The sequence below is a fragment of the Pezoporus flaviventris genome, unplaced genomic scaffold (genome assembly GCF_033815535.1).
Source record: "Pezoporus flaviventris isolate CSIRO_AGI_PZ_B2104156 unplaced genomic scaffold, CSIRO_AGI_Pfla_v1 ptg000018l, whole genome shotgun sequence".
Classification (NCBI taxonomy): domain Eukaryota; kingdom Metazoa; phylum Chordata; class Aves; order Psittaciformes; family Psittacidae; genus Pezoporus; species Pezoporus flaviventris.
The window spans coordinates 1,727,476-1,748,382 of NW_026892566.1; the positions used below are offsets into that span (position 1 = coordinate 1,727,476).

At 38.6% G+C, this 20,907-nt stretch overlaps 1 protein-coding gene across 5 annotated transcripts in view; it reads right to left on the reverse strand.

Annotated features, from left to right (window-relative positions):
* The window catches only part of HOOK3 (hook microtubule tethering protein 3), an 88,686-nt gene that overhangs the window by 24,247 nt on the left and 43,532 nt on the right, over nt 1-20,907 (reverse strand). For 4 of the 5 annotated variants that reach the window (XM_061455033.1, XM_061455031.1, XM_061455035.1 and 1 more), the window contains 9 exons: nt 17,800-17,862; nt 16,158-16,241; nt 14,758-14,921; nt 12,438-12,578; nt 11,333-11,534; nt 7,960-8,070; nt 5,005-5,092; nt 4,398-4,467; nt 1,070-1,210 (listed from right to left, as the gene is read on the reverse strand). In XM_061455033.1, the coding sequence (XP_061311017.1) occupies nt 1,070-1,210; nt 4,398-4,467; nt 5,005-5,092; nt 7,960-8,070; nt 11,333-11,534; nt 12,438-12,578; nt 14,758-14,921; nt 16,158-16,241; nt 17,800-17,862 (1,064 nt within the window). The remainder of the gene's footprint in view (nt 1-1,069; nt 1,211-4,397; nt 4,468-5,004; nt 5,093-7,959; nt 8,071-11,332; nt 11,535-12,437; nt 12,579-14,757; nt 14,922-16,157; nt 16,242-17,799; nt 17,863-20,907) is intronic. The other variant, XM_061455034.1, reaches the window with a different exon arrangement.

Consider the following 20,907-nt stretch of genomic DNA (forward strand, 5'->3'; position numbering starts at 1 on the left):
AACTGGTCGCCAGCTGGATTTTGTATCACTGATGATAAAGTTTTAAGGCCAGCCATCCAGCCGATATTCCACTCACTTTACTGTCCACTTATTCAGTCTCTATCTAACTCTTCTGAACATAAGGATGCTATGGGAGACTAAAGCTACCTTTGCTAAAACTAAGTTACCGTCTGCTGTTTACCATTCTTTACACAGGCAGGCATCTCACTGTCAAGACAATTGGATTAGTTAAGCATAATTTGCCCTGAATAAATTCAGGTTTGTCTTTCTCAACTACTTTCTTGTCTCTAATGTGGCTGGAAACAGATTCCAGATGGACCCACTTTGTGAAATTCCCAGAAAACAAGTCTCTGTAGCAATCTGGACTCTCTTTCTTGCCATTCCTGAAGCTAAGTATAATATTTAATGTCCCAGGCTTCAGGAACCTCCCCCAGTCAAAGGGGAAGATTAGACAGAAAGCAGATTCAAAGCTTAGATTGACAGCAGCCTCACAACAGTATCAGCCAGCTAACTCTGCATGCTCAGATGCAGGATGCCTGATCCCATAGATGTCTGTATGCTTACTGGCTTAATCTAGCTAGGTCAGCTACAGCAGATTGCCCAGGAATATGTCCTTTTGTGTTTTAAATATCTCCAAAGATGAAGACAACCTCTCTGGGTAACCTATTCCAGTGTACAGCACTGTACATTACTGTAACAATGTTCTTACATTAAGATGAAATTAAATGTCTTAATTTCTGCCCACTGCCTTTTGCCTAGTTACTGGGCATCACTGAGTAGAGTCCAGCTCAATAGCCTTTAGACCCTCCCATCAGATATTTATAAACACTGATAAAATCCACTCTGAGCCTTCTGTCTTCCAGATTACATAGTCTCTATCCCTCAGACTCTCCTTATATGAAAGATGCTGTAGTCCTGTAATTACACCCTTGTGGTACTTCACTAGACTGACTGCAGTAAGTCTTTCTTGTAGTGGGGAGGCCAGTATTGGACACAGTACAATCAGAAGTATGTTGTTAGAACTGCCGATTGTTAGAAAAGTCAAGAAACAGAAGATAAAACTTCCTACCTGTTTTCTGTCTCCAATTCATTCTTCCGCAAGTTTGCATCATCAAGAAGGCTCTGCAACAAGGCTATCTTTTCATTGTCAGAACCTTCTTGGTTCAACTTTAACATCTTGTTCTCATGCTGAAGGCGAATGAGTTTCTCCCTAAACACATAAAATACGATTTTGTAGAAAACAGTATGTCAGTCTCTATAAAGAAGAAAACAGTTTACCACAGAAGTTGTAAATATAACATACAGATTATCTTTACCGATTTAAGGGAGACAACTGAAACAATGATCTTGTCTTTAACTCCCTAACTACAAACTCAATTAAATAAGTTGTAACTGTAGAAAGTTCAACACAAGGATGCTGCCTGAATGCCCCTATGTCCTGGGTTCAGCAGTAGCAGTCATGTTTCTTCTCCTTGGTAGCTGGTGCAGTGCAGTATTTTGACTTTCGGCCTGGGAACAGAGCTGATAGTGATGTTTTGGTTTGGCCAAGGACTTTGTGAGCCTCATGCTCTGCCAGGGAGGAGGGGAAGCCAGGAGGAAGCAGAGACAGAACACCTGACCCAAACTGACCAAAGAGGTATTCCATACCACAGCACGTCATGCCCAGGAGGTAACTGGGAGTTAGCCAGAAGGGCTGGGAGACTGCAGGGTTGGAGGAGGTATCGGTCAGAGCTTGGTCGGGCTGAGGGGGGCAAGTTATCGGTTGGCTGGTGGTGAGGTGTTGTATTCTCTTCCCTTGTTATTTCCTTTATCATTGTTATCATTGGTGGTAGCAGTAGTGATTTGTGTTATACCTTAGTTACTAAACTGTTCTTATCTCAACCCGTGGGAGTTGAATTCTTTTCGATTCTCCTCTCCGTCCCTCCGGGAGTAGGGGGAGGGAAAGAAGGGGGGGGAGTGAGTGAACAAGTTACCTGACTGGGTTTAAACCACGACACCCTATTAGATTCCACACTACAGGCTGGGCAGATTTATAGGTAGAATATGAAGAACACAAAGCTTGCTGCCAAGTGTTAAAGAAAATTATAATCTCAAGTGTCACTAAACTACTGCATGAACCTGGGTCAGTCAATTCTACTCTGTTGGTGTGTTTTCATAGAATCACAGAATCATCATTTGAAAAGACCCTTAAGACCATGGAGTCCAAACATTAATCTAACAATATCAAGCTCACCACTAAACCATGCCCCTAAGTGCCATGTCTATATGTCTTTTGAACACTTCCAGGGGTGGTCACTTGATCACTTCCCTGGGCAGGCTGTTCCAATGCTTGACACCTCTTTTGGGCAAGAAATGTTTGCAACACACAACCAAAAGCTCCCCCGGTGCAACCTGAGGCTGTTTCTTCTTGTCCTGTCACATGTTACTTGGGAGAAGAGACCGACCCCCATCTCACTACAACCTCTTTTCACATCACTGCAGAGAGTGGTAAGGGCTCCCCTTCAGCCTCCATTTCTCCAGACTCAACACCCCTAGTTCCCTCAGCCGCTCCTCATAAGACTTGCTCTCCAGACCCTTCAGCAGCTTTGTTGCCCTCCTCTGGACCTGCTCCAGCACCTCAATGTCTCTCTTGTGGTGAGCAGCCCAGCACTGAACACAGGATTCAAGGTGCAGCCTCACCAGCGCTGAGTGCAGGGGGATGATCACTGCCCTGGCCCTTCTGACCACACTACTGCTGATACAGGCCAGGATGCCATTGGCCTTCTTGGCTGCCTGGGCACAAGCTGCTGATTTTCAGCACCCCGAAGTTCTTTTCTGCCAAGCAGCTTTACAGCCACTCTTTCCTAAGCCTGGAGCGTTGCATGGGGTTGTTGTGGCCCAAGCGCAGGACCTGGCACTTTGCCTTGTTGAACCTCATACAACTGGCCTTGGCCCATCAATCCAGCCTGTTCAGATCTCTCTGCAGAGCCTTCCTATCCTCCAGCAGATTCACTCTAACTGATAAAGATACCAAACAGAACCGGCCCCAGTACTGACCCCTGGGGAACACAACTTGTGATCGGCCACCACCTGTATTTAATTCCATTCACCACCACTTTTTGGGCTTGTCATACAGTTTTTTTATGCAGTGAAGAGTACACCCATCCAAGCCATGAGCAGCCAGTTTACCCAGGAGATGTTGTTGGAAATGGCATCAAAGGCTTTACTAAAGTCCAGGTAAAAACCACCCACAGCCCTTCCCTCATCCACTAAACAAACAGGTCATGTTGTCATAGAAGGAGATACAGTTAGCCAAGCAGGACCTGCCTTTCATGAACCCCTGCTGACTGGGCCTGATCACCGGGCTGTCCTGAACGTGCCATGTGATGGCACTCAGGGTGATCTGCTCCATGATCTTCCCCAACACTGAGGTCAGACTGACAGGTCTGCAGTTCCCCAGATACTCCTTCTGGCCCTTCTTGCAGATGGGCATCCTATTTGCTAACCTCCAGTCACTGGGACCTTCCTGGTTAGCCAGGACTGCTGATAAATTACGTAAAGTGGCTGTGTGAACAAATCCACCAGCTCCCTGAGTCCCCCACTCAGATCCCATCCAGTCCCATAGAAACATGTGTGTCTAAATGGTAAGCAGGTTGCTCATCATTTCCCCTTGGATTATGGGGGCTTTGCTCTGCTCCCTTTTGCTCTCTTTCAGCTCACTGGGGATAAGTGCCCAAGAGAAAAAGAAATCTTCTCTATCAACACCTTTCTAGAAAGATATTATTTTACTACTAAATATAAGCTTTGACCCATACTGAGCTCTCCAAGTGTTAACATCAGTATTGCTACAGGTAAAGGAAAATACTTCCTGAAGAGCTAACAGATTTCTCAGATTTGGCTGTCTTAAAATCTTTTAGCATACTGGCAAGGCTAAACACAGTACACAACATCTTAAGAAACGATGATTTTCAGCTCTGCCACTGCTATTCTTCCTTTTAACAGATAGTAAACATTTGCCATGATGCAAAATGGGATTTATAACCTACTATTCCTTCCACAATTTTAGTAATTTCTTCCTTGCACAACACCATGTTCTTGTTACAAACATTTCTGCCTCTTAATGCACATATAAGCTTACATTACACGAACTCTCTGCAGAACAAGAAGAGACAGAATTTGAGGACAAAAGGGTTTTTTTGGTCCCGTTCCCCCCCCCTTTTTTTTTTTGAGGACAGTACAAACCCAAAGAGAGGTCAATGGAATTTTGTCTTAAGCATAGCAGCTCCTGTTCTGCAGAATCAAAAAGGAGAGAAAAACCCCAAACATTAATCATAGACACTTTCTAGCACTGAAAACTAGCCAATCATCTATGGGTGTACATTGTAGAGATTAGTAAAACGAAGCACAGATTAGCTTACTTTATTTCAGGAGTAACGATTTCTGCTGCTAAACTGTCTGAAGGCTCTTGTCTTTCCAGAGGCATCAGTCCTGGTTAGGAAAGTAAAAAATTTAGCGAGAAGACCAGTAACTTCTTTTAACAGACCAGAAACAGACATTGTTCTACAAGTTTACAGTTTTAGAGCAATGCTAGACAGTGGAAAATGACACAAAGTCAGGCTACAGCAAGACAGACAGACAACCACTATTTCATTAGAAGAATAAACATTACTGTCATCTTTCATCCTGATAATTTTGTGGATTTTATGCCCGTTAGCTTATCTAAGAACTACAAAGCTGTGCAACATTACACAGCAATAAACTGTAACACATGAAACTTCATACACACATGAGAGAGAATTTATTATGTGTTTAAAGAAAATTATGTAACTGCACAGAAATCAGAAATATGTTTCAAAATGCATTTCTCCACTGGGGAGGATATCAAAATTTCTTACTGACATTTAAAGTTTTCAAATGCTCATAAAGTTATTCACAACTCAAGCAGCTTTTCACTGCTCAACAAAAGCACATTCAGTACTCTCCCTGGTAGAAAAGATGCACTTAATCTCCTTATTTGTCCTTTACCTGTAGTGGTGAGTTGACCTTCCTGAGCTTGGACACATCTAAGCTCTTCAATAGTTTCTTTCAAAGAATCCCTTTCTGTTCTTAATCTCTGAATAATTGGAAAGAGAATGAGTATCAATCTTGGCACTACAAATCCATCTTTAACAGTACACAAGTTACCAAAAGGCATAGTGTTTAACACTGTAAAACAAATCTATTGCAACTGTAGAGATGATTTTCAAATTAAGGCATCTCCATATTTCATAACAGAAAAAAACATAAAAATTATATACCACACAAGAGTACTGTTTGTTTGTTTTTTTTTGACAAAGGTTGCTGCTCTGTATTAAGCTTGTGGAGGTAAGAATAGAAGGGTATAAGCTTAGGAAATCAAGATATGAGTGACACAAAGTTCTGGTACCAGGTTGTAAGTAGCATCTACTGGGGCCATTGTCCTTTTCCCTTTATCAGATTTTACCTGACCAAGAAACAAAGGTTTAGCCAGGAGTTAAATAAAAAGCAGGTGAGTACACAGTAAACGTAACAAACAAACTGCATTAACTTCATTTTGTTTGTCTTTCTACAGTGAAAGTGTAAGCAGCATTTCTCTATCCTCTTCCTCCTGTGTGTCAACTGCCCCCGCAATTCACCAGCACCTTAGCTATGGAAGAAAACTAGTTGCTTAAAGCTCCATCAGAAGAGAACTGGAGAACAGAGCTTGACCACCTTGGGGTCTAGACAGATGGGCTTTTCAGTAGTATCAGGTAAATACTCCACAGATTTGTCACAAGTTTCCTTTTAGCAAAAAAAAAGTTGAGAATCTACAGGTAGCACCAAGTTTTTGCCAAAACTCAAAAATTACAGGAGAAAATGGCAACTATGGAGGCATTGAAGTTGTTTCAAAAATTTTGCTCAAAATTTCTGCTCCAAACACAGACATGTCCAGTACTTCTAAAAGGTCCAGGGCAGACCTCAGGTCTGTGTAGATATGGAGTTGTGTCAGCTGACAGCTTCTTGCATTGCATCCTATTAACAGTTTGATTTGGATGTATTTTATACTTCAGTCCAAACGGATCTGTGACTTGGAATCACAGCCAAAGGACACTTTGGTGAAGTGTGAGACAGACTCCTGCTGTATTTCTGAATCCCGCAAGGTAAACTCTGGTGCAACTGTCAGAACAATCTGAATAAAGTGCACATTCTGTTAGCACTGAGAGTCATTTCACAAACCCCACAGATGAATTTTTTTTCCATAAATACTACAGAAGAAAAGCCACACAGACACGTGCTCTAAATCAGCTGCTGATAGCAAGAATTCCACAGTCCGCTACAGTCAATCAGAGAACACCAATAAAATGCCAGAATATTTTAATGGATAGAAAAAGCTCTAGGCTTCTTTTGTGCACTGCAGACAAAGTCAACTCATCAAATTATCTTAGTACTTCTCATACAACACACCACAGAGATAAAATTCCAAGCCACACAGCTGAAGGTAGTGAACTTTGCCACAACATAAAGGGGAAAAAATAAATTTCAGCAACTGCTGGCAAAATGTAACTGACAAGATACTACTACATAGCTTGTGACCTATAGTGGACAACCTCACTGATACCCTATGTGGCAACAGAGAACAGAGAGTAGGGAACATAGGTAGTGAACCACTAATTCAAATGTTGAGAGAATTCAGCTATTATCTACTTCTCACAGGTGCATATCCATTCAAAAGAATGTTTTAAAAAACAACATCCACCCCTAAAAATGCTATTCATCGGGGTAAAATGGAAAACCATCTGACAATGGCCTGCAATTCAGATCCTTTGTGCAAGATGAAATGGTCCACCAAGCAATGGATAAGCCACAGAAAAAACCTTACCATTGTCAAACATAACAAAACTGGAAAAACAATTTAAATACAGAGCAGGAAAGAAAGCCAAAGCACAGTACAAATACAGTTACTATGGGCATTCCAATCTGAACTGAAGGACAGATGGAGGTGATACCAAGGACAGGTGTCCACAACAGCTTAAGAATTTAATAAGAATATGGAAATCAAAGAACTATGAACAGAAAATAACTGAAAACTTTCAGCTCAATTCCTATTAGAGTGAAGGGGCTGGAAATTTTTGAAAGAAGTAGACAGGAAATACGACCACTGAGGGAAAAGCCTACAGAGATTCTGACTGATGGACAGATGGACTTATATTTAAAACAAGGTAACTCAACTGCTAACTCAAAGTGCAGGCCTTGGTTTGAGGCAGTCTGAGGCACTTGCATATACATTCTTAAGAAAGAAGCTGAAATAAACTGGTGAGAAACAATAGTGTGCAAGAGAAGTCTGAAGGATCAGTCTTGGCAAGAGAGGACACAGCAATTAATTGCAGAATCTCTAGCAGCAAATGATAGAGAAAAAGAAATAGACTGGTATCCACCCTGTGCGTTCCATGCTGGCAGTACAAGATAGATCAGCAAGGAGCTGTCATAAAGGCAAGACTGCCACAGACAACATGTCCCTCTACATGACTCCCAAGACTTTTGCTGCAATAGTCATGACTCCACAAAGAGAAGCATGCTGATGGTACCTCTCAAAGAATGCTTTAGAAATATGCAACAGGAGTTTAGTTCTACCATGATACTGCAGAAACCCTACTTTAAATAGATTTTCAAAATGCATTACAATTACCCTTGGTGTTTATTAACTTTCTCATGGTAATGTTCAAGAAACAACTCCAGAACCCAAATATGAAGGCTGTTCCTCTTAAAAATCTGTGCATAAGGTTTTGTACAGTCATGTTACTCCATGCTGTACAGTTCTTAGGTTTTAAAAGGATCTTGTACACAAACGTTAGAAAACTTTAAATTAAGACTTCCTAATTTAGAAAGCTAGCTGTAAATAGCTAACTGTAATTACATATCTGTGTTATAAAGGACACAAAGTTGCTATCGCTACTACCAAAAAAATAACACCTTGGCACTTACATCTTTTTCTTTTTGGAGGCTGTCTACTTTTTCTTTCAGTCGTTTGCATTCATAATCTAATTTATCAGCTTTCTTGGATTCTTCAGATAACCTGTTCTGTAGTTCAACTGCCTGTGAGAACAAGAATCAATAATTTGTCTGCAAATATTAATATCAGAACAAAATACAGAAGACAAAGTAGCCAATTACCATGCACAAGTCATGTTGTAAACAACTGAAATAGTTAACCTATAGAACATACTAAAAACTCCTTTTAGCATGTGTTTCTGTGTTCAGCAAAACCACCAGCATTCAAATATTAGGTCTTAGCACAAGCAAAAGAAGCAAAAGCTGTGAACTATTTTCAGTACATCTAAATCCAAGAATTTAAGTCCAAGCATGTTTTACTATAAAGCTATATAGTTCTACGGATCAAAGAGCTTAGGAAAAGTAGAAAAGTCCTCCTGCATTCTGAGAAGCCCAGGAGAAAGAAAAACATTCTGAAGAAAGCAAATTATCTACACCTTTTCTTAACTCTATTTCACAAGCCTCACTCAGAATTCAGCCACCGGTTTGCACCGTTGGGTATCGTTTCTTAACCCGGGATGTGTTTAATAATTTTTAATACGCTAGTATAAAGATTCAGCCATAGGCTTATAAACAGTTTTCTTTACTTCAGAAGGAAACATTCTAACAATATCACATTTAGTCTTTTAACTACAGACCAGTAAAGAGCTTTTAAAATTAAATGAGCAGAAATCTGAAAACTCAGCTGAAACAACCACCGACTAAGAGGCACGTCAGTAAAGACTTGCCTTTTTGAAACTCTTAGCTTCTACTATCAAAGGCTCATTCCTAGCACATTAGTAAAGCTCATAATGCAGAGAGCATGGAAGCAAGTAAGCTGAATAAAGACTACCTGAAAACACAAAACCTGAATGAAGACTCAGCTAAAGAAGTACAGCTGCTTCTGAAGCAAATCAAAAGAAGGTTTTTTCATGGTTTTTAGATTACAGAGCAAGTAATTATCTTAAATTGTGAAGCAAAGCAGTAGCTATACCTACATTAAGACTGCCTAGTGGTTCTCATTACTTGTTTTCAATGTGTGTATCTACTGCAAAATAACTACTAACTCTAAAAATTTGCATGATCTTAAGTCTTGGAGAAGGACTGCTATTGTTCTTCAATTAAAGGCTGCAAAAAAAAAGCACAGACCTACCATTTCTGAGATTATCAGGTTAAAAAAATTAATATATAGATATCAAAATATTAGATATGCAAATATTTTGTTTCTCAGATGTGACATCCATCACTGGGGCTATCAATAACTACAAATGTATTAGTGTTTGCGATCACTCATGCTATGATAATGGCATGTAGAAAAACAGAGCAGAAATAAATTGTCTGGAATCAGGACTTGTGAGCGTATAAAGATATACAGCTACATGATAATGCAGAAGACTAAAAAAAACAACAAAAATGAACTGCCATCACATTTACTGAGCATTATCTGACATGTGGAATGAATAAAGCAGGAATCCTGCAGCAAAGAAAAGCAAGACGTACTGTTAAAAATTTATCAGAATGCACATGCACAAAGGGGCTGAATTAATATGACAAAAAAAAAATCCTGGGATCTTCATATTTCAATTCTCCATCCTGCAATAAAAAGTTTCTAAGAAAATACTTTACTTGCTTTTAGAACAATGAACAAAAATTCTCAAATCAAATAATTGCTACTACATCTCCCAGCACCAACAACTTCATCTCACAGAAGCTGCTGGTGGGGTGAAGATGTGATTCCCCTGAAGACTGCTCCAAGAGTTTGAACCAAGCACTTTCCTCTGCACAGCACTGAGCTTTTAAGCCAATGAAGTAACTCCTTTGATGGCACCATCAGGAGTGGGGTTGGATCCTTCACACACCAAACAAGATACATTCCACAACAAGGGCACACTAGTGCCCAGCAGTGACTTAACACCAAAGTCCTTATGTCTGGGTTCTTACAACACAGTTTAGGAATCCATGAAATTAATTTTATGATTCACAGGAGGTGTCAAGGACAAGACGTACAGCCTTACAGACACTGAAGGCAAAGACACTGTGTTAATTTTGAGGCACTGTGGTTAGGTAAAGAAAACTCATCTGCCACAAGACACCTCAAGGCTTACTGCAGTCTCAGCCAGCGGAACAGTTTTATGTGTATCGACAGCTTCTCAGACATTAAATCCTACCTAATAAACAGAGAATGACCAAGAAAAGGAGGAATATTTTTGCAGCACAAATGATGGGCCTTCCCGTTCCAAAATCCTTATTGTTGGTGAACTATGGATAACCAGATGCAGATGTCAAGGTTACACGACTGTTTCACATGCTTAGCTGTTCCATGGAGTGAAATACTTGTTGCCAGCAAACATGATACTAGTCATACGTGAAAGGCAATTGCTTTCTAGATTTACTTTTCCCTTACATTGTCTGTTATTTCTGCATTTTTCTTGACCAAGTTCTTTTCTTCTGGTGGAATCATTTCAACTGTTACAATTAGTCTGCGGGTGCCAAAGCTAATAGTCTTAATTAAAATGCCCAGATGCAGGAAAAAAAAGCTACTGAGTCTTAGGGACACATACTGCCGCTGCTCCTGGGCTTGTACTGTTATTACTGGTTGTTCCTGTATTCTTATTCTGCTGCAAGCCGACATATAGGGATCCCTGTAACACAACCATTCATGCACCATGCTCTGCCTGGCCCTGTAACAAGAATCCCAGAATGATGCCATGTCAATGTAGCATAGAAGCAGAGAGTACATTAAGCACACCTTTCACCTTTACAGAAACAGGATCACATGGTACTTTGACAAGCAGAAGAATAAACAGATGCTATTCAGAGAGCATACTGGTGGTACATGTTGTACTCTAATGGGTGCATATAAACAACAGGGATGATATGCATCCTTCTGTCTTCTTTACTGGACAAACTCAGACAAACTAGAACCTCAAAAAGAGGATACTTAGCCACAAGAATAACTTACCTCATCTGTCATGCGTTCCTCACTGCTGGAAGTTTGTAAGTGAAAATTGGACACTTTTTCTGAAAGAGGACGCTCTAATTCAAGCTTTGCTACTGAATATGAATTAGGACTAATTTGAGCAAAACACATCTGCTGATTTTTTTAAAAGTAAGAAATACCGCTTATTGCAAACTAATGTAAACCTGAAATAATGACAGTAATTGCAGAAAAGCAGGACAAAGATAATACCTACAAATAATGGAAGTCTTCTAAACAGAAGGGCTGTTTGTTCATCATTTCTTTCTTACTTTGAGGTATTAGCCATGTTATGATGGGAAAGTATTGAACAATACAGAGAACTGTTGCACTGACAATGTCTGTTCTCACCTGTCTTTTGTATGTTTCCAGCTGACTACGTGCTGCATTGGCCTTCCTTAGTTCTTCTTCCAGGCTCACGGTATTTTGCATGTACATTGTATTCTTCTCTTCTAAGAGTTTCACTTGCCGTCGCAGATCACCCAGGTCTTCCAATTTCTTTTTGTATGACTCTACCTGGCTTTCTAACTTGGCTACTTTATCAGAAGAATGCCTGCAGAGACAGATTTTTATTAAATTTGTACTCTGAAAACTGACAGAATTAAATGTCCTGAAGCTTCCTCATACTTTGCCTTAATGCAGAACACATCCTGAGAAATCACAGCAAGAAGAAAGCAACCATATCCTCCTGTTACTAATGTTTACACTTTTAAATTGCCTGCTCCCCTCCCATAGATACTTGTCAACTCAAAAGAGCTATTGATAGGGATACTTTTAGACACTATCACTCACAGATAGCTTTGGTAAAATTCTGTTGAATTAGATAAGGCAATATTAAAATATGCCTTGCTAGACTTGCCAGAAAAAGAGTGATACAGGTGGGTAATGGATAATTGTTCTGAATAACTCATGGCAGCAAGATGTCACTACTTAAAAATTATGCTTCATAGTTCCACAGTTAAGGGCCCACTACATCCTATAAACTCCTATCATCATCAAATCATGACAACTTGGGTGCTAAACTCAAGCGGCAAAGAGAGCTTTTAACAGATACTGCTCATACTAGCACTATACGATGAACCAAAAGCGCCACCCAATGTCCAAATAATGCAAACCCAGGTACGGAAAGGGTGAGAGCAGATGCCCAACTCATGATGAAGGGGAGCAGAGCACCTCAAAAGACCAGTGAGTGACTTCTTGTGACAACAACATGATGTAGGATTGCTAAATTTATTAACAGTTTATTGATTAGGTAGATAATAACTAATTTACTTCAGTGGAATTGTGTGGTGGTGTATGTAATTAACTAGAGGATCCAAAATAACTTTGGCATTGAGAAAATGTTTATATTTAACACTAAAATTATTTGAACAAGAACTAATGAAGACTAAGTACACATGATTTATATGGATTAAAAGTTAGTTAAAAAAAAAAAGGTTAATGGAACAGAGCTTACCTTAGCACATCTATCTCATCCTTCAAAGACTGAGCCTCCTCTGCCAATGTAGTAAGCTCTTCTGTTTGTTGCCTCAATTCAGCAATTTCTTTTTCTAGTTCTTCACAGCGTATTCGATAGTCATCTTTGGCAGCTTCTAATCTGTAGAAATTAAGTAAAACAGACAATTTCTCAGCTCCAGCCAGTTACCATTCCTCATCATCCTCTCCAAAAAACACGAGTGTCCTTCTGGTGCAGTGAAGGAGAACAGCAGCCCAATGTGCTTATTCAAAAATGTAGATTCAGACTGACTTTTTTGATGCTTTGAAGTTGATAGCAGTATTTCTATGGGGAAGATCAGAAGGCAATGTATATTGTCAGAAATACAAATCCCGAGTTTTTTCTGTCACAGAAATTGTTCACAATGGCGCTCAAGAAAAATTTCCACTTTTTTTAACATGGCATCTCTATCCTAAGATTTTGTTTAGCTCTTCAAATCCTACATACCTTCAGCAACATTAACCCAATTATCAGATGTTCTAAATACTGCAGAGCTCTCATCAAGGTTGTTTTATTTATTTACTTTCTTACTTAAAAGCACATGTGCATGCCCAGTACCTCTGAAGAATGAAGTCATACATTTAGTTATCTAGTTAGCATGTAAACAACTCAGACCAAAGATTCTGGAGTGAACTACTTACATACAGCATACACAGGCAAACCTGCATTTAAATGTCAGTGAACAAAGGGCGTAACTAAGGAAAACGTTGTCAAAGCATTTTGAACCAATGTAAGAGGACACAATCTGGAACATGAAGTCTTACTGTGATTTTTATCTGAAATGAAGATAAAACACATCCAGAAAAGAAGGTATGGGCATGAAATAAAAAATTTTTAAAAATTATCCATTAATTCAAGCAGATTCAAAAAGAATCTACAAGAATGAAGACAAGAGATAGTCATCTAAAGGTCATGGGTCATCTAAAGAAATAGGTCATCTAAACTATACACAACAAAGGTTTGGATTATGATAAGACCAGAACTGCCAAAGGACATAAAGAGGCAAGACAGGGAGAAAAACTGTTATACGACACTGGGCATCAGTTATGCTGTAAAAACGTCCTGTTTTGTCAGGCAGAGCTGGAGAAGGAATACATATAAATTGCCATTAGAAACCACACGCTAGGAAGGCAGGGGAAGGAAGTAAAGGAGTTTGGAAAATGAATCTCACATGTGAAAAGGGTTTAGAAAGATCTTCACTACCTGAAACTACAGTAGCAGGCAGTGCAGATACTGGATATGGGGAGAAAACTTGTTCAAACTGCAACTTACAACAGACTCAGGTTGAAACCATTCCAGAGCATGGGCATGAATAAGGAGAGATAAAAGGGGACACCAGAGACACATTAGTACATATTCCTTTATATGGTAGATGTATAGAAAGAAGAAAACCAGGTACTAATTGCTGTGAAAGAGGAACACTAAGCATTTTTCAAGAAACTGAAGGAAGAAGGTGTGCCTGAGCCCCCAGGAAAAAAGAGGCCTAGCGAGACTAAGTGGAAAAAAGTAAAACAGGGAAAAAAAGAAAAGAAAAAAAAAAAGACATAAGAATTAGCAAAGGGCAACCAGAAGAGGACAAAGAGAAGAAATACTGGCACTGTAAACAAATATGGTTTCATTCACAAAGGATAGCGAAAGTACAGCAAAAAGAATGAAAAGATGATGATGAAGTGGACCAGCTTTATCTCCACAGAACAGGTTTACACAGCTTGAAGGCAATAGTTAAAAGGACCAGGAAGGATGTTTAAACAAGTACGGTATTTCCAAGTATTAAGGAAATGCAAATGAAGAGCAGAGCTCACTTGCAGATAATCCCCATTTTTCAGATATGAAACAATCTATTTTCAAACTCAAAGAAGGACACACTTTATTGTATAACAATATCACCTGTAGTACTGCCCAAAGCAAACTTTCAGGTAAGAATTCCTACACCTTAAAAATACAATCAGAATAATTTACATAGAGGAAAGCATACTACTTCTCATTCTCACTGATTCTGAAAAACATGAGTGAAATGACTGCACACAATTCAAAACAACTTCAAAGAGTAGAGAGTGACATGTATACAGCATTTCAGCATTAAGAAATCATGCATTTTTTTTTATACTGGATCTTGTAAAGAGGTAAATCTTAACACGTACATAATTGTAAAAACTTTACTACTGTGATTACACCACCTACCACATTAATTCAGAATTGCCAGGAGAAACAGAAGTATATAAATCAATCATGCCCGCTGCCAGCTACAAACAGACAATCCAACCAAGCATAGCTTTTCTACCTGAATGTTTCCTCCTGGAGTTGTTCTAGTTGAGTCTGCAGCTGTAGATGCCTACGACCTGCAGGGCTGTTGGGATCTTCAATAGAATCAGACTGATTTAAACGTTCCATCAGAATCTGGTTCTCAGCAAGCAAGCTGCTCTTCTCCTCCTGGAGAGCTGCAACCTATTGTAGTAAAAGCATAAACTGGAATAACTGAGCTATCCAGTTATAGAGAACAATTTTTTTTTGTTTGTGCATAACAAAGTATCAACACAACCCACAAATGGAAAATCACGGGCTTCAATAATCACACTTCACGAGAATATACTGCAACATTAATAGGTATTCAACTGCTATGTGATGTGACACAGAAAACCTAACTATTCTTAACTGTATTTCACAGAAGCTTCTAAAGAAAACGTTCAGTTAGCATACAAGGGAGCTTTATTATAATAAAGTCTGCATTCTTTCCCAACAAACAAATAAAACTAGCTCTCCACAGTAAGGCTTTTAAACCTAATTTCTAAGAGAAACAATTCACAAAGAGTATTCGACTCTGCATACTCAAGGTATGGCTTTGCCCTTCCAGGATTAATTAATTAATTAATTTAAAAAAAACAGTGGCCCTTTGCAAGCAGCCTTGAAACAGGAACACAGTCCCAAAGATGAATTGTGTTTCCACCAACATTGCAAGACCAGGCAGTACTGCAAAGAACCCAGAGTGCTGCAACTCAAACAACAGCTGAACACGGGTTCATGTGTTATTAAATAGTACAGCATTAACATACAGCAGCAAGAGGGGAAGAGAGGGAATGCAAACATCCTGACAGAAGAAAAAGCTTCAATACAAGCTTGAATCATCAAATACAACAAAATCAACCATGACACACACGTCAACTTTGTCAATTCTAACAGCTACTGAACTGCTTGGCAAAAGCCTGAATGATATTCCAAAGTAGGGTTACAATGGCAGAGCCTTCAGGGCTCCCACTTTACACTCCTCGTGTCTTCTGAATGAGGTACACCTGATTTACAGTAAAGCTTTGTCTAAATCCATAGACAGTGATAGACTACAGTCACCTCTGATTGTGATTTAACACTTAGCTGTAGCTGTTACAGCAGCATAACCTCAATTAGTTCTCTAAAGCAAGAGCTGAACCACACAACCCAACCCCTTCCTAACTGAATGAAAAAAAGGTTTGTCAGTATGAATCACCTTAATACTGGCAACATTGCATCAAGGTAACAAAACAATGAAATTCTCTCTGTCAGCACAAGTAAAGCCACATAATTACTTTTCATTTTCATTTCTCTTTAAAAAATTATGTTTCCACATTACACTTCTTGCTTTCATCCGCCTAAAAATTAACACATCTCTTTCCCACTTCAAAATCAACATGTACAGTATAGCAAACTTACCTGCATATCTAACTCATGACATCTCTGGGCAATTTCTTCTTTTGTTGCTAGTGCTTCATTTAATTCTTCTGTAGTTTTCTTCAGCTACCATAAACAACAAACACTTATATTTCATCACTCTCTGTGACGTGTATAAAAATATTCTGAACTACCTGGCTATAAAATTATTTTTGTATTTAGGTAATATATTAACTTTTTGAAAACTGAGGCAATTCCATTCTTAGAAAGGAACAAAGAAGCAGGTACAATTACTCTTTAGTTTGTGTGACAGTAAAAAGTAAACATACTTAAAAGTAATTATTTGGTCTTAAATAATACATTAGAATTATAACATCTATTCTACAAATTGAGTCAAAAAGGCCTGAAGAAATTGTGTCTGAAGAGCTCATCAATTCTGTACACTGAAAAAACTGTCTATACCACTTTTCTTTACAGATGCAAAACATGCATATTTTCAGTTTTCAATCTACATTTCAAATACAAAAAGGACTGCAAGGTGGAATACAGAGGGTGGACAATTAAGGTAAAATTTCTAGTCACTGGAAGCCACACTTGCTGAACAACAGGAACACAATTAATATGGCAAGGGAGAATCCTACCCCTTCTTTAAAAGGGCACTGAATCTTTCAACCAGTGGGAAATATTCAAATGCTTTTCTTCAAAGGTCTTATGTTTAAAGACATCTTGCAAGTCTGCATATGAATGCAGTCAATAAAAACAAAATAGCTAAAAGAAAATTCATCTGATAAAACAGGTGCATACATATTCTGTATATAGAGCTATATCATTATCTATGATGAATTTTAGATGGGCTTTCTCAACCAAAATAATGGCATCTTATTTTTTCAAGTTTATTTCTCAAAGGTGTGTTGACACAGAAAAGTTAATTCCATCTGTCAGAATTTATATACTTCTGCAGACAACACATGATGGAGGAACACATGGAACACCAGAGAATAGTACTACTTCCCAATTAGGAAAAAAAAAAAAAAAGAGAAAGTAGGACAGTATTACCATGGGTTAAGCTAGTAAAGAAAAGAGTTTATTTTGCATATTCTTTAGATATATCACACAGACAAAGATTCTCTCCAAGAACTTCTCTCACATATTGCAAGAGTTCCCAGGACTGCTTTAAGGATTTTTGAGCCACATCTATGTGTTGGTGGGGGTTTTTTTGTTGTTATTGGGTTTGGGTGGGGTTTTTTTTGAGTGTGTTTGAGGGGTTTTGTTTGGTTTTGGGTTGGGTTATTTGTTTTGTTGTTTTTTTTTTTTTAACAAACTTTAGAAGTAGGAATTGGCAAAAGAAGTTATATTCAAATACTAATTTTTTTTCTTTTTTTTTTAATTCCCTTTTTTTCTCAATACCCAAATATAGGGACTGGTCTGCACTTTTGCAATATTATGTCATACAGCTAAACTTGTTTTCCAAATTGAGTTTTTCCTCTCCTTTAAATACACAAAATGGTTAAACAAAATTTATAAAGCAAAAGGACTTGAAATACTGAAATCTATTTTTCAAATTCTTGTTTAAATTTCCCACAATTAAAAAAATAAAAAAAAAAGAAGACTTATTAATAAAGCAAAGCCACTAGCCACTGATGTGCTATGATTGAAGGAAAATAAAACATCTAGTCTTAGATACCTGCCGATCAAGGTCAACGTAAGCATCATTTCCAACACAGACTGGAGACTCTTTACTCATCAACTGCAATTAGATTACACTGGATTAGAAAAAGCAAGGATTTACTTTTATCTTAAAAGTTAGAATCACAGAATCATAGAATTGTTAGGGTTGGAAAGGACCTTAAGATCATCTAGTTCCAACCCCCAGGGAAAGTTAAGCTGCAATGAAGGAAGCTGATTTTAACTTTGGGAGCTTCAATATGACTTCATTCAGAAGTTTTTAATTTCATTTTAATATGACATTCAGAAACGATTACACAAAGAAATCTTAAAACTTATAATACTTAAAACACTAAAAGAAATCTTTCATCATCTCTTTTTCTTCAGACAACACACATTGTTTATCTATAATGAAACCTATAATACACTCTGCTAAACATTTTATTGAAGTGGCACTTGAATGATGGTACTATCAACACACCATGCAAGACCTGCCTTTAACTGTTCTCTGCCAGCGGTTTTCATTTTTTGATTACCTGGAAGTCCACATCAACTTATTTATTTATTCAGCTGAAGTTGGCGACCTACCTATTTCAGCTAATTGTGTAAACAAAGATGATTAAAATTCCTGTTCTGGAGTTGTCTGTAATTTGCAAATTTAAAAACAAAGTCCCTAGCATGTATTCCTGAAGTAAGGATTATTATTCCTTTTACACTAACCTATTTGATTGCAGGAATAGCTGGCAGTAATTTTAGTCTAGCAAACATTACTTTCAGCCACGACTTTTAAAAAACAAACAAAAGCCTCCCATATTGACTGATAACACTTGCTCAAAGAGAAAAAGCTGATAAGCAAGTTTTAGTTCAGTAACCCACTGGCTACACAGGTAGTTAGAAGTTAAATCTAATGTAACAAGAAGTTGTAGCCCTGACATGTCCAGAAAACATAGTGTCATTATTATTTAAAGTTGTAAGACACAAAAAGAAACAGTCTTCCAAATAAGAAATATGTTGTAACTAACTAAAGGGGCAGCATTACAAAACCACCCTGATGGTTTCTGTCATCCTACCCAAAGACAAAATGCTCTATGAGCGCTCCAGTGACACAACTCATGAAACTTAACAATCAAGAAGGCCATATTCTAACTAAAACCAAATTCTTTCCTAAGACCTCCTCTCCAGTAGGTTACTTTCGTCAGAGACAGGGCTTCCTTTATTTCTTCCAGGAATCAGTGCCTTTGCGTTACTTTTTACTGGCAAAGTTCCTTAGACATGCACACAGAGCTTTCATTTCTTCTCCATCCTGTTTATACCACTGTGTAGAAGAGAAAACCTGTTTGACATTTACATCACTCCAATATTTATCCACTAATGTTTCTTTCCCTTTCTCTATCTCTTTAGCTGGGATTTAGCTGCATGCAACATCCTTAAGTTCATCTGGATGTCCTCAGGAGTACTTCTCAGGTCCTGATGTTTGTTGCTAACTGAATTCCTCCCACTTTGTCTGCATCTTTACAATACCAAACTACACTGAAATGAAGCATTCCATGAAACCCTGATTCTCTGTAACAGTAATAAGAAAACTTCTAGCCTCAGAACTGCCCCCTGAAAACACATCTTTCCTCATTACCATACACATTCATGTTACAAACTTGTATTTAATTTAGGACCATGTTTTCTAAGCTGATTTATCAATTTGCCATCCAAACCAAGAACGTCCAATCCCTCTCTGCTCTGTAATGTCTGTACATGCACCATTTTAATATCACTGTTCAAATGGTTTTCCAGATGACTAAGGAGGATATCCCTATCAACCAAATATTGAACACTTGTCCCTGCTACATATCCCATAACACTGTTCACAAAAGCACTTCAGACACTACATAAGTTGCATCCACTAAGCCAGACTTTAGAGATGGCAGGTCCCAGGCCGCAGGGGTGTTCAACAATGTATCACTGACAGCCACCAAGCCTTTGTGGCCACAGCACAACTTCCTCTTCAGAAACCGAGTTTAACAGACCTGCCAAAAGATACTGCAGGAGGCATACAAGAGGCTGAAAACCCACTAGAGGCCACTGTGGTGTTGCCGCTTTCTGTGGATTACCATAAAGAAAGCAGGATGAGGCAAATAATACAATCCCTTTACTCTTCAGCGGGTTTTGTCATCTCCCTCAAAAATTCCAATCCTTGAGAACCCTGAACAGAAATGTCCAGAAAAGAGGTCATTAGCTGGGAGAAGAATTAGGTGGGGGAGATACACGGTGCGGGGGTAGTGTGAATGTTACACAGAACTTGTGAATTAGCTGAATCAGGTGCATGAGGAATGCCATGGGAAGTATGCATGAGGCACTGAGGGAAAAAGCCACAGGCTGGCTCAATGCAACAAGAAGCATCTTGCAATCTTACAGCCTGTGAGATGTTGGGAATACTAAAGAAGAAATCCGTGGGATTGTGCTGTATCCAGCCATATGATCAGACAAGGAAAAGGAACAAGACTGCCAGATTACCCAGAAGTAATACAGAAATACAACTTCTGATAATTTAACAATAACCTGAAGCGAAGAAGTAGGGTGAAAAGGGAAAACATCAGGGTGAAGGATGGTCTCCATCTTTTCCCTACACATCTTCCCACATTCTGGAGAGGTAAATGGTATGGGTAAGCAAATGCCTGTGTTCTGCTTTCTCTCCTTCACTTACAAGCTCACATTCAGACAAATATTATTACCTGTCTTCACATGTACCTTTAATGGATGATGATGTGAAAGATTTTACAAAAGAATTGATTATAAAAAGAGAAGTCGATAAAGTGTCTGCAAAATCAAGCATTAGGCCTCTACAGGAGAAGGAAGAGTCTTTTTAAGAGCTCCCCACAGTGAAAGCAAATGACTCGCATTTACTTCCTTGATCTTTTTATGGTTTATTTGCATATTTAAATTAAGACTTGAAACAGCACAAGTATTTGTTGAAATAACAAAACGTCATTTAAAATCAAGAGGTTTTTCTTGGTAAAGAGGTCAGTCTGGATTTTAAATAGTACAATAACCTGAACAACATGGCAGTTTTTATAATTCTTTGTGTAATTTTGAGAATCAGTTGTTACTGCCTGTTAACCTTTACAACTATACA